The 14,274-nt window shown below is 42.2% G+C and overlaps 1 protein-coding gene across 7 annotated transcripts in view; it reads left to right on the top strand.

The window, feature by feature from the left end:
* The window catches only part of MTM1 (myotubularin 1), a 40,484-nt gene that overhangs the window by 761 nt on the left and 25,449 nt on the right, over positions 1 to 14,274 (top strand). For 5 of the 7 annotated variants that reach the window (XR_011101185.1, XM_068697373.1, XM_068697372.1 and 2 more), the window contains 3 exons: positions 11,287 to 11,358; positions 12,295 to 12,367; positions 13,583 to 13,677. Coding sequence is in view for 6 of the 7 variants with exons in the window: in XM_068697373.1 (XP_068553474.1) it covers positions 11,287 to 11,358; positions 12,295 to 12,367; positions 13,583 to 13,677 (240 nt within the window). In the remaining variant the exon portion in view is untranslated. Of the gene's footprint in view, positions 1 to 693; positions 894 to 3,599; positions 3,753 to 11,286; positions 11,359 to 12,294; positions 12,368 to 13,582; positions 13,678 to 14,274 lie in introns of those variants that run through there. The other 2 variants (XM_068697376.1, XM_068697375.1) reach the window with 2 other exon arrangements.

Raw genomic sequence — 14,274 nt, 5'->3', positions numbered from 1 at the left:
CGAGCCTTAATGCACAGAACTTTGGGGGCTGTGTGTAGCTGCCTTGTGTGGCACGAGTCACAAGAGATGAGAGAGAGAGATGCTTTCGATGAGGGGCAGGGTCTTCCCTTTCTGCACTGTCTGAGAAGCTTCTTTTGGAAGAGACAGGCTCTGGCATCGCTGAGGCTGAGCAAGTTCTAGAGCTGAGGTATTCCTGCGATGTGGAGGTACAAAGTTAACCAGTAAGAGCCAATTTAGAATGCAAGACTAGTTTTGTGAGAGCTCACTGTAAATCTTTAACGGTGTGTGTGCTCTTCTAAAGGAGGCAACATTAATTTTTATAAGAACTTGGACTGCATAACAGTAAGTTTTGTTTCACGGTCTGTTCCTTCTGACTTCCCCGTGTTATACATTACCTTTCATGTGACATTCATTCCTGAGTGTATTTGGGAAAAGAAACAAATGGCAGTGTTGTTTGGGAACAGGTGACAGAGGAAATGCTTAAAAGCAGGCAGGCAGTGAGATGCTCAAATATGTATGGGGAACATGAGGATGGTTAAGACTCTGCATAGGATTTCCACATTAGAGACATTTCAAAACTGCCGTAAAGATTCGGAATAGAAAGTTCTTCTCTGTTCCAACTGCTCGATGCCAAACCTGCTGACACAAGACAAAACATAAAAAGAACTTGTTCTGTTTGTTTCCTTTCTCCAGAATGTTTTTAATAGCAACTGTTCTGGGGTTTTGCTTCCTTTCTGAAGCTTTTTAAAAAGTAGAATCAGAGGGAATACTCTGGCAGTGCTAGCAGCATCTTCCTACCTGCTGCATTCCCATCAAGGTCCAGCTACAGCACAGGAGTGTTGCTTGAAGGCTGAAGGACTGCACGCGCTGTTGCCCATTCATCACACGCTGAGGTAGGCACCTCTGTTTTCTGGAGCTCACTGAACCTGAGGGCTTCCGAGCAAGAGAAAACAAAAGTAAGTTTTTTTTTCAAATAGAGCAGGTTACGCTTTTGTGTAAGTAGGGTGTGTGTTTTAGGCCTCTTTGCTGGGTGGTCATATGTAATGAGCAGAAGGGCCGCATGCCAGAGGCTGCTGTGTGGCTGGAACTGTTAATGCCTAACGTACAGAGGCAGCTGCAAAATACAAAAATATTGAACTTTCTGTGCCCAGCAAAGTTCCTGTTGTTCAAGCCCGTTGCTTGAAAAAGAGCACACCCAAAAGTACGATGCTGCCCCATGAATAACTTAGGCAGGCTACTCCCAGGTCTCTCCTCTTCTGGGAGTGAAGCAAAGAACTGTTTGTGGGTGTTTTCAGCAGAGTCCTTTGGTTGCTCCTGTTTGAACAGGGACAAGCTCAGAGCAGCACTTTCTCCGTGGCAGCGTGTGTAATACTCAGGGAGGGAATACATCTTGTAGCAGAAGAGGGAACCAAGCAGAGCAGATGAAAGAGAATGACTCTGATGCATCAGTTGTGCATGTCCTCAAAGGAAAGTTGGAGGAAAGCCTGAAAAGGGGATGTCATTTTAACCATGAGTGGCATTTTTTTATACTGTATATCAATGTATAACAGCTACAATTTCCTTCTCTCCCTTGGAATCATCAGTTAAATCTTTAGCAGCAGAGCTATAGTGGCCTAAGGGGGTATCTTTCAAGAAGAATGAGCAAAGAGCAGCTGAAGATTTTCTTAACAGAAAACTTTGAAGCTGTATTTGCTGTCCCATAGGCATTCCTGTCAACTGCATCAGCTTTTGACAATGTGGGAGGTATACATTCCCTGCAGGGGATGCAAAGTAGAGAAAACAGTCTGAGTGGGTTTAGGAAGCCACGGATCAGGCTTCAGGCATAGGTGTCCTACAGATGCAATGCTGGTTCTAGAAGTAATGTGACAAGGGGGTCCTAAAACCACTCACTTCTGCCTCGCCACTGAATCTAGCTAAATGTAACAGCTGCTTTGCTGTACAAGGCTACGTGCGTAGAGGGAAAACTGCTGCCTTCTGCTTATAACTGAGCCTCCACTTCAGAACTCGGTTATCGAAGTAAATATTAAGAAAATGTCAGGAAAAAAGATAATCATGGCAAATGAATGCTGTTACGCAGAGAACAAACACAGGAAAAGCACTGAGCGAGTTAGAGTGGGCAGAAGTAACTCCTTGTAACTCATGCTAGCAATAGACCTCTGCAAATGCTAGGGAACAGGCTTTAGCAAATAATTATAGTTGTTACAACTGAAATAGGTGCTATTTTGCCTTGTTACTATCATATAAGGCATGAGAAATATCTAGCAGATCAAAGTCCGTCAGCAGTAGGTTACTCAGTGCTCCTGATGGCACGTGTCCTGCTGTACCGTCTCTCCGTGAGAGAGCAGCTTGTGTTTCTCTGGGGGGAAAAAAAAACTAACCAGGCCAAAAGCCCAGGATTTCACCCTGAGCTGTGTTTTCAATATACTTTGAAAGGAGGAAGCAATTGGGTTGATAATTAGGAAAAGTAATGTTGCGAACTTTTATGTGAAGTCTTGTTGAAAGTCATGTTTATTTTGAAAGTCGGATGGGAGTCAAATTCCATTTGAGGTTAAGGCACTAATGGAAACTCTCACTTGGAGACAGGAGAAATACCAAGGCAGAACAGAAGTTTTCTTTCTTCCTCCCACTAATATTCCATACCTGGCCTGAACGTGCAAGCTACAGGATTTTGTTATGAAACACACACACAGAAGCGCATGGAATCTAGTGGCAATGAGAGGATACTCAGGCAGACTTTTCTTGCTGTGTGCTACAGTTTGTGTAAGTGGACTGTCAGGATATTGCTTTTTGGTGGTGTGGGGTCTTCCTCCTGACGTCTTCAGAAGTGGGTGGTGGAGCGATGCCCCTGAAACAGGAATGTGCCAGCAGCTGCCATGCTTCCCATTTGTGTGCTGCATTAGCAGTCACTGGGGTGTTGTCAGCTTTTGTTCATATGCAGCTGTTCCTGCCGAGTTCTCTGGGGACAGTGACTTGCCTCTTTAAATACAGGGCATGTTAGGGAACCAGAGAAGGCTTTTTTTGGGGAAGGAAGTGTTTCTGATCCTTTGGAAACCCAGTGCTCCACGCTGAGTTGTGCAGCTTGCTGTTGGCAGTCTAGCAGAGAACTGGCAACCTCAGGGATGCTGGAATGCATTTTTCCTGAAGCGTGGTGAGGAATTTGCTTTTAGCAAACAGGTAGCTCCGGATGTCAAGGTTTTTTCCAAGTGATACTTTGTTTTGTAGAATACAGCCTTCTTTATAATACTTTAGTGATGAATTTAATTAATTGACTTAAACTTCCTTAGAGAAGGGCAAATACTAGTTCTACACGTGCTGCATCCCCTCGAGGCTCGTACTGCTGACGTGCTTTTTGTGGTCTAGTTACAGCTTGAACTGAGAATGCTTTCAAAGAGACTTGAAAGCTCAGATGCTTTCCCCGGGCAGCGCAGATTTCGTACGTATGTGGGGGAGATCGTTTAGATGTTAGGGGAGAAGAGCCACAAGAAGCACCATCCAGCCTGAGGTCAGTGGGATTGCGAGGTCCCACCTGAGGGCAGGTACTGGCTGCAGGCTCTGTTACTGGGAGCTTGCACTCAGAAGCGTTTTGTACCCCGTCACAGTGATGGTGAAGCAGAAAGGGGAAATCTGATGATCTGGCAATCCAGGTGGACCCCAGCAATCCTCTGGGAGTGAGAGCAGGTAGAAGCTGGGATTTGATGTGCAAAGGGGGCTTCTGGTGCACGTGAGATATGATCTGCACTTGAACTCTGCTGGTAAGAAATCATAAATGTGGTTTGAAGTGGTTTAAGAGAGCCTCTTCCTCTTCCTGTGTAAGTGATGCTCACTGCTCGCAGATGGGTCAGTTTCCCTTGTGCTGTGCAGACCTTTGCTCACCGTCAGTCACCTAACAGCAGGGAGTTAGTTCTGCTGGCCACAGGTATGTACGTGTAAATATGACGTCTGGGCTGGCCTGCCTCTAGGTATGCTTCTGATGTCCGTGCTGTATGACCTGTAACTAAAAGCACAGATTTTAACATCTAACGATGCCTAAATATGATGAGTGACGTCATTATATTAAAAAAAAGTTCTGCTTCTAAATAAAACCCACATTGGTGTCTTCCACTGTTGCAGGAAGCTTGTTTGCATTTTTTCCATGAAAAAGATATAAACAAGTATTTCTATGGTGTGGGTCTGCTGTTTTTTTACCTTTATATCTGTTTTGGTACTGGAATGCTCTGCCTTGCCTTGCTTACTCTTTTGTAGCTTTGTTAAGCTTTGTAGACTTCTGCTGCTCTATTCTTGTTTCCAGTGTTGAGCATAGCTCCTTTGTGCTATATGTAACCAGTTAAATGTGCCTTTCTTCTCACATGCTTAAGATGAAATGTTTATTTCTTCCCTTCATGGTTATCATAACTTTGCTACTGTCTTAAAAATTCTTGGAGTTCTGCTCTATTCTGTGTGTTATTTCTGAAAATTTCTGAAGGTACTGCATTATCCGGTCTGTGCAGTGGTGGTGCTGACAGATGTGTTTTGTTTTAAGGATACTGCCTTTTTTTAATGTTTCTAATTTTATTATGGGAAACACAAGACACTATATTCTTCCCAGCTCTGTAGCTTGTAGTTTTATTTGGTACAGCAATATGAGCATACCTTGATATAAATCTGTTTCTTCATTATTTGCATCTTCTGTTTAAGTGAGGATGCAAGCAGCGTTTTCTGTCTACTCTAACTTACACTTACCTCAAACACAGGAAAAAAAAAGTTTATTAATCTATTTTTTCTCCTCTTTGAAATGATTCCTGATTTGGTAAGAAAATGACTTGTTTTATCTGGACTAGCAGATGCAAACCTTAAATGAATAAACCAGTGGCCTGATTGCTTGCAAGTGTCATGATAATGTGTCGCGTTAAAGGGGTGTAGCTGATTAACCGTTACGGGCCCGGTTGGATTCAGAGTACTGAACCAGTCGGACATTCACCAAAACTGGGGGTCCGTTCGGACATTCACCAAAAACGTAATAACCACCTGGGGGTCCGCTCAGACATTCACCAAAAATGTATTAACCACCTGGGGGTCCGTTCAGACATTCACCAACAATGCATTAACCGTCTGGGGGTCTGGTTAGATTCAGAACACTGAACTATCACGGATAACCACCCTCACCCTAGTTGCATTAATGAGAGCTATCACAATGCAATCAAGTATGGTTTATTACAGCAACAGATAATCAGGTTCTTTTGGATTGCCGGTGATAGTGACTATCTGCAAAAGCAAGCTAGTATGCATGAAATACACAGGTGTTACAGGGGTTCTAGGTGCGGGTTCTAGGTGTTCTAGGTGTTCTAGGTGTTCTAGGTGTTCTAGGTGTTCTAGGTGTTCTAGGTGTTCTAGGTGTTCTAGGTGTTCTAGGTGTTCTAGGTGTTCTAGGTGTTCTAGGTGTTCTAGGTGTTCTAGGTGTTCTAGGTGTTCTAGGTGTTCTAGGTGTTCTAGGTGTTCTAGGTGTTCTAGGTGTTCTAGGTGTTCTAGGTGTTCTAGGTGCGCAGCCTAGAAATAAACGCGTTAAAAGGATCAAAGACTCTATAGAGATTTATAAGCAAATATTCAGATCTCACCCAAAGGCGTCCCAATGGGGGGGGAAGAGAGGCTCAGCCCGTCGACTGATCCCAGGAGTCAGGAGGTCCTAAGGATGCTGTATGTCCTCGGGATGGTATCTCCCCTGACGATGGTATCTTCCCTAACATCCCCTCTCTCTTGGGCCAATTTATATTATTTTCTATCTTTTAGGTGGAGCTTGAGTGGCTCTAGTCAAGCATATCTTAGTTATGATTGGTGTAAAGTTTTCCCGTTTCCGTTTAAAGTAATAGGCTCCGAGAAATTCAGAGCGCATGCTTAGTGAGGGGTGGTCGCACCTTGGAGGCGGGTAGCTTTTGGGATGGAGGTGTGTTTTGGTATTATAATGATATTATAATGAGCAAAAAGTACACTAGGGTACAGCATTTGTCAAAACATGACAGGTCTTTGGCTTAGGGTGGCAAAAAGTGCAGCTTTGTGCACAAGAACAATCGAGGCCCCACCTGATCACAGAGCCTAGCCGTGGTGTCTCCACTCCACTCTACGCTCCGTGGTGTTCCTTAGAGCTAGCACACCAAGTTTCCCCAGCGCGATAGCATCTAAGGTTGGGAGCCTAGGGAACGCTCAGATAATGCAGTTATGCCCTACCCTGAAAGCCTCTTCAATGCTGTACCTTTTCCTTAAAAGTGTGAATGTTAGTTTTATTTTCCTAGTTACTTCAGGCATTTACACCACATAATGACTAATATCACTCATTTTAGAAGTCATCAAATTGTTTTCTGAATTGCTTTGATAGTGAAGGAGGAAATTTTGTAGCTACGTGACTAAGGGAGGCCTTGGAGATGCACAGATTTCTTCATTTACACAAATGGTTATGTGGAGCAGGACTATGAGAACTTCGGTGTTACCTCATGTCCTGGGTATTGATGTGTGACAGCAACCAGGATGCTTGTAAAAAACATGCAGTCAAATGTTTTGCTGCCACTTTCACCGTAATGATAAATCTGATCCTGGTCAAAGCGAATAATTCTTGCGCTTGTCCTCTGAGAGCCACAGAACCACACAACATCCCGAGGTGGAGAGGACCCATAAGGTCCAGCTCCTGGCTCGAAACCAGAGGGAGATGTCTAAGAGCACTGTCCAAACACTTCTTGAACTCTGGCAGGCTCAATGCAGTGACCGCTCCCGGGGCAGCCTGGCCCAGTGCCCAAGCACCAATGGGTGCAGAACCTTTCCCTAAGACCCAGCCTGACCCTCCTGTCCCAGCCCCATGCTGTTCCCTCAGCTCCTGGGACCGTTGCTCTTCTGCTTTCCGTGTGAGTGTGGGTGTATACACACGTGCCTGAAGCCCTGGGTGTCACTAATGTCTTTTCCTTGTGTTTACCTTACTCAGCAGATTCTGCAAATCTCTTCCATGTATGGTAACTTAGCAGTTTCGTTTCCTTAATCCTTCCAGATTGTCGCACTGCACATCTAGGACCATACAGAATTAAAAGCTCCCTTCTACACCAGGAGTTCTCAAAATTGCTGTTGCTCCAACTGACCAACAGGCACTTTTTTTCCAGAATTTTAATGCAGTGACAGGGGGTCAAAATTATTAAATACCTGGAAAGCAATGCTTGCTGTAACTTATTTGATGCAGTTTACTTGATCTCAGATATTTGTGGTGTTAATCCTATGGCAAATGTGGATTGTTTTGTGCTTGAGCAAAGCCTGATGCTTTATATGTGTAAAGATTTTAAGTTGATGTAAGTGTGGCTCCGTTGTACAGCGAAGAACCTAAAGAAATGCTACCTGGCCACTTCAAGTTTCTTAAACCCCAGAAGCTTAGTTACATGTTCCCAAGTTCATTTTGGGGCATGTGACAGCGTTTGCTCATAAAAAACAGATAGGATCCTTGAACTGATTTCTCAAAATCTGGCTTTAGTGCCTGGCCTTTCAAATGCCTTGTGCCTCCACTCCTCTGAATCCTGGGAAGCACAGGTGTAAATATGGTCCTTAAAGGAAAGGCAAACCCCAGGTAATTTAGTAAGGTCATCAGAGCCTACACTTCTTGGTAGTGTTTCTGTAGGAAGTTTGGGCAATTTTAGCAAAGCTTTGTTTATCAGCTCAAGTGAAGTCCAGAAAAAATTGCTGTGTCTCCTTGCTGTGTTAGATCCAAGGAAGAAAGCTCACCTGTTTGTAACTGCCAAATATCGTCAACAGAGTTGCCTGATTTGTTTTAAATTTCATGGCCTTACTTTACTTCTGTTCGGCTGCTGGCAAACCCTGAGGTTTGTGTGGTTTTCAGCTTCGGTGCAAGCACACAAGTACGTAGGGATATTACTGGGAATCAAATCTGTTTGCAGTGGAAAACTACTTGCAGGATTTTTTCCCTGGGTGGAAGGACTGCTGCTGCTCCGTGATAATGAGAAAGTTGTAGCTATTTTAGGAGCGTGATGGTGTAGGTTTTGAATTGTTCAGGACAATATTACTTTGCAGAAACTGTTTCTGGCAACCTGCCGATTTGTCAGAAAAGAAATAATAGAAAAGGAAATACTGCATGTTCGTTTTAACTGGTTTTGACAAAATTGTTTGCTCTTTGGAAACAGTCCTCCTCCTCCTCTTTGGAGCTGTGTTCTTGTTGGATGGATGCTTTTAAATGGGACCTGGTGCTTGCCTGTTGCCTGAAGATCACAGAATTGCAGTAATGTGGGTTGGAAGGGACTAACGGGGGTCTCATTCACCCTCTTGCTTGAAGCAAGATCAGCTCTGAGATCAGACCCAGCTGCTCAAAGCTTTATTCTGCTGGGTCTTCAGCCTCAGAGGAAGGAGACTGCAACCTCCCTGGGCAGCGCTTTCACTGCCTGCCTGCTCTTAAGGTGTAAAAGTGCTGGCTTTTTCTTGGGTTTTTCTTCTGCTTTATATCGAGACAGGATCTCACCTGTTCCAGTTTCTCTGTTGCATCGTCCTCTCATGGTTCAGTCCCTTTCTGTCTTCTCAGCGCCTGCTCCTCTCGTGTCCATCTGCTCAAGTCAATGTCTGGCTGGTATTAGGGTCCAAAAGCAGGAACTGTTCTAACTGCTGTCTGACAGGTGTCCTATAAAGAAAAGCTTAATTACCTGACTCAATTCATTTAAAAAATAAAAATCAGGGAAATGCGGTTGGTCATAAATGTACTGCTTAGATTTGGGGGTTTTAAAGTGTGACTGGGTTTCAAAGCAACATTTAGGTAGCACTAAAAATTCTTCCACTTACACTGGTGGAATGATTTGCACCAGCTTTTTTAATGAAAACATTATGAATGGATTAAAAGCAACATCTGACAGACGACACTTACCTCCAATACATATTTATTGAACTTAATTAGCTCTGAATAAGTCTAATTTGCATCATTGAAGTGTCGGCAATGAAGCAGTAATTGGTTGTAATACTATAACAAAATATTCTATAGAAATGGGAGTCAGTGAGTGAATTCATTCTCACTTAATGTTTAAAAAAATCACTCTTATGGACTGTCGGACGGATTTCATACAAAGTAAGCTTACATACACAGAAGCGTGCACCCAAATTTCTGCTGTAAGAGCTGAAAAAAACATCTCATGTGCTTGCTGTGGCACGGTGGGATGGCAGCGTGGAGGGAGGATGTCCTGCTGTATGCAGGCTCGGCATGTATCCTGCCTCAGCTTCTATAAAGTGTTTTTCTGAGCATATTTGCTGCTTGATCCTCTTATGCTGAGGTTTAGAAAAGGTATAGGTGATGTTCTAGAGTCAAATGGTTGTTTCGGAAACTTGCCTTGTGAAATGCTGCAGCTCACTCAAAACTTGGTGACTGTGTAGTAGGGGTGGAAATAACATAGAAAGCAAAGATGGAAAGGGACGGCTTTAAAACTCCTCATACGTTCCCTGTACGAGCCGCAGAAGCGCGTGGAGGCAGCAGCCCCCAGACGAGCCTTTGCCCATAGGAGATGGGGCTGCAGGGGGTGCACGTCTCTCCTGCTGCTTTTTACTTCGTATGGAAAACAGTTTAATAAGAGCTTCTTGGTACATGCACCTTATATCTTTATGAATACCTGCTTTTAGAAAATGTAAGCCTGCTTTTAGAGATTTAGGAAAATCATCTGCACAAATGCTGGGAGTTCAGTGCCAAACTAACACAGCAATGTAGAAAAAGACAAATCTGCATTAAGCTTTGTAATATGTCAGGTTTTGTAGGGAAGGAACAGCTGCCAAAACACTCTGTTTTGTAGTCAAAATGTTTGTCTCCAATGTTGCAGTGGTTTTTCAGTCTCAGGTAGTCTAAAAGCAGTGATTTCATGTTGTTTGCTAATAGCATCTCATTTAAACAGATGGAGTTGCACTAAAATTAGTTCAGGACCCCTCTGCTGCAGGATAAGGAGAAAGTTGAGACCGGAGGAGACCTAGGAAGGATGTAATAAGTGTGGCAGGGTCACGCAGGCTGTTCAGCTTTCAAAGGCTTTTTTCTTCATTTTTCAACTTCAGGTTTCTTTTTATTTGCTTGCGGTGAGATTTTGATGTCTTCTGGTAAGCTGTATCACTGCATATTGCGGTGTTAAACACCATGCCAGGTTTCCTGTGTGTTCCTTACGAAATATGGAAGATTTGGGCACCATAACGAGGTAACAAAGCTGTAGCAGTTAAGGTCCAGGTTTTCCACTTTGTGGCTGCACGTTTCCCTGTATTGTTACAGTAACCTCAGAGGTTTTCCTTTCATTTTGCAGTTTAATCTGTCCTTACTGCTGCTGTAGGACAGCCCAGTGGTGTGCAGGCTGACTCGTTGTGGTGCAGACATCTGTACAAACTTCTTTCATCGAGTAGTAGGAAGAGAGAGCCCATTTTAGGCTAGAATGTCTGGATGGTGTTGTCTGTAATCCCCTAAAACAGTAACTCTGAAAGATTAGTGCACACTGTCAGCTCAGCTTGACAAAGAGTGTGTGATTAGTGAAAGGGAGGCATAACTTGGTGTGAAGTTGCTGTTTGCCTTCAAGAATGAGCATTGTCCCAGTGTGTGTTGTAGAGTTCCCCTGTGCGATGTTACGAAATGATTAAAAAAATTAGTCCTGTGTCATGCAATCCTGTCTCTTAATGTCATTTAAAACGAAAAACACCACCACCCACACGCTTTCTCTTTTAAATCGAGGCTCTTCAGACCAGAAGGCTGGACACTCCCCCTTCTGGTGGGCTAACTGAAGTTTCAGTTTTGGAAATGGGGATTGGGTTTAACTGTAAAAGTACCACAGAACTGCTTTTTCCTTCTCTCCTTTTTTTTTTTAGCTTCATCAACCAGCTGAGTGTGTTGACACACATGTGATTTCCAGAACAGTGCAATAATCTTGTAGCTTGTTTTTGTTTTCCTGCATCAAAATTCTCGATACAAATGTTCCACATAGGCTGCGTTTCCTAGCATGTGTATCCTGTCTCTTAAAATAAGTACCACGTCTGTTGGCTTGACTAAAAATAGTGTTCAAACAACTGAATTATAACATACAGACAGAGTTGAGTATATTTGAGAGCTGTTCCCAGAGCTATTAATGAGTTTCTTGTTAGATTTGGCTGCTTTTAAATAGTGGCCTTGAATTACAAGACATCATGTCTTTTTTAAATTAATACTAACTTGTAAGACGTTCTTGGAAGCTCTTGATGTCTACCAGCAGACTACTAACGTCTAAATCTCTTCTGTAAGCAGTGTGTATGCTAAGAAGAAGTTTAAGTCTCCAATTTGTGCTTTCTCTTCAGATACTCAGTATGGCCTCATCATCAACACCTAAATATAATTCAAACTCCTTGGAGAGCTCCTCAATTAAAAGGGTGAGTGCAACTTTCATGTTTTCTATGACAGAGGTCCCAAAGACCATTATAATGCTTCCATATTTAGGTAGAAAACTGAGTATTTGAATGATTTTTTTCTTGATTATATATATACGCACGTTTTTATTGCTAGAATTCAAATGCTGTTAACTAGTCTGGTTTAAATCTATTTCAGAGTAGATGGGAGGAATGTTCTCTGGAACACAAGTTCTGAGAACCTCCTTGATGTCAATTCTAATATACTTTTATATTTGCTTTCTACGTTGAAATATTTTGTTGTTCTTGCAAATTTTTGGCAATTTTGTACAGTAGAGAAATTCTGTACTGCAGTTGAGTTATTTCTAGTTAGGTTTGGCTGGTTTGTTTTTTAAAATGTTGGTCTTTAGTGGGAAATATTCGTGCTGAAGCAAGTTCACTTGTGGCTGAAGAAAATGCCACTTGTTTGCAAGAAAACAGAGCCTCAGGTTTTAGTTATCTGTAAACACTTTCTCAAAACCAGAAGTTTTTATTAATCATTCTTAGAGGCTACTGAATGTGCAATGCACAAAGTAGTAGAGTTTGTGTGATATTTGTGAGTATGCTGCTGAAGTGCTTTTCCTTGATTGTTTATCCAAGACAAGCAGATCTGGAAAACTAAATGTATGAAATTTTAGAGGGGAAAAATGGTACAGAAATTTAATTCAAATTTTCTGCAAATATATTTAACTGTTCCTTTAGAATGAGAAGGATTTGTCAAATAAGCACATTTCTGCTCAAGCTTTAAATAATTAATAGCTGCAGTTCAGGATAGTGGCGTGTTCCTGTTCTGGTTTAGCATGTCTGTTTCTACTGTGGAAAACTCTGTTCTTTCCCATGCAGAAATTAAGATTTATTTTTTAAATCTGGAACTGGAAATAGTTGTAAAAATATGATGGGCTGTTACATTTCTTTCTTTAGACTCTACAAGATGGAACTAACTGGGAAAAAAATGAAGAAATACCTCGTCTGCCAGGAGAGACTAGAGTTACAGGTAAGAGGTTATATAGCATCTAATGCAGTGTACGTCCAAGGAGTCTGGCATGTGCAACCTTAGCCCAAACCATGATTACCGGAGGTATAATCTTACGCTTCCATGATAAAACGTGGCATGCAGCTAGCTTTTTGCACACTTGTTAACCTTCCCATACTGTGATATCACATGAAAAAGATTAACGTGTTGTGTGCAGTGGTTCTTTACTTGGTGCAGGTTCTTCCTGGGCTGGAGCCTCGCACTCATGGGCATTTGCTATGAGGTATTAGAAAGCAACTGAAAGAGGCCTTTATTTATGAAGCTGCTTCTTCCTCCCCACACAAGTACTTGTTAGATTAACTTGTGAACAAAACTGGCTGAGCTGAAACCAAAGTGGTGTTTCAAAGGAAGTACCTGTGTTCAATGAGGAAAGTGGTGGGGAAGGCATGAGAGGATGTGGGGCTAAGAAGAATGTTTGGTGTGATCCTGATGACAATTACCTGTGCTTTGGGGGAGCACGCTGGGAGGAGGGTGCTTGTTGTGGAAGGCAGATAAATGGTGTGGGTTAAAGAAATAAGTGGGCAGGGAGAAATACGTCATTTGTATTGCTTCACTTAAGTCTTCAATGGCACTGCTTCAGTTAATTTTTTTCTTTTCTTTTGAGTTGTGTGTGTGCTAGAACTCATTCTTTTACTGTCCTTGCTGAAACGGTGCTGATGGCCCTGCTACAATTGATTGCCTCAAATTGAAATGTAATGGTTCTCTTCAGGATGGAGAGTCTCCTAAACACTTTACAACCTGAACTACATACTTTAATGCAGGAGAATTGGTTACAGCACACTAAAAGATGTAAGAGTATCAACAAAAGGATGTGTTCGCTCTGGGATAGTGAATAGACTAGTTCAGTAATCATAGGGAGGACTTAAATCTAGTCAGTGTTCTATGTCCTGCCCTCTCCTGCACTGTGCCAAGAAAGAGGAACAATACAAATGTAACTGGGGAAGGCTAGTGGAACCTGCTGAAGAAATTCAGGCAAGTTTAGTGTAAAAAAAAAGTTCACATTTTCTTAATAATTCAAATGGATAAAATTTAGATTTATTACTTTAATTCATTCAGCTTTCTTCAGAGCGGCTCTCATGAGTGCAGCTGTCTTTATTTTACTGCTGCTTAATTGATGTTTTCCATAGCTTTGATTTTTCTTCTCCCAGTGCTTAAGAAATGCTGCATTTCTTACAGATAAGGATGTTATTTACATGTGTCCGTTTAATGGCCCTGTTAAAGGAAGAGTATACATCACAAACTACAGGCTGTACCTGAGAAGTCTGGAAAACGTGAGTAGTATGCCACAAATAGTTCCAAGGGATGCAGGAGCCTTAAACCCTCTCTTCTTCAACCCTGCTGCCTTCACTTTATTTTGCGGGCAGTTCATTTGTTTTTAGCTTTTGTGCATGCATGCTTGTGGAATGGCATGGGAGGCTTTTTACTTGAAATGATCTGTAACATTTGTAGTAACCATATCTTAATAGTTTAATGGCTAAACAGTAATTGCCTTTGTGCCATTGAGAAATCCTTGCAAAAATGGAAGCTCCTTGAAGTTGAACGTGTTGTAAATGCATGCTTTTTTTCCTCCAGTAGAGCTACAGTTTAATTGCTTATCCTGGACTGATGATACCTTTACCTTCTGTCTGTCGGAGCTTTTTTGGTAGCTCTTCTCTTCACATTTATAGTGTGATAGAACAAAACCAGCAACTAACGATGTGCAAATAGTTCTTGAAATGGCTATCAGTAAGTCAAGATTTTGACTGTCCTTGCTGTTGGAAAAGAAAAATACTTCAATTAATAGAATATCACATGGGTGGCGAGAGTAGTAGTGTTCAGTAAGCAGCAACATAAAAGAAAATAGAATGTACTTATATGTTTGCATCTTT

Source organism: Anas acuta, chromosome 13, assembly GCF_963932015.1.
Source record: "Anas acuta chromosome 13, bAnaAcu1.1, whole genome shotgun sequence".
NCBI classification, from domain to species: Eukaryota; Metazoa; Chordata; class Aves; order Anseriformes; family Anatidae; genus Anas; species Anas acuta.
Note: the sequence above shows the minus strand (reverse complement) of the source record. Positions and strands in the feature narration are given on the sequence as shown.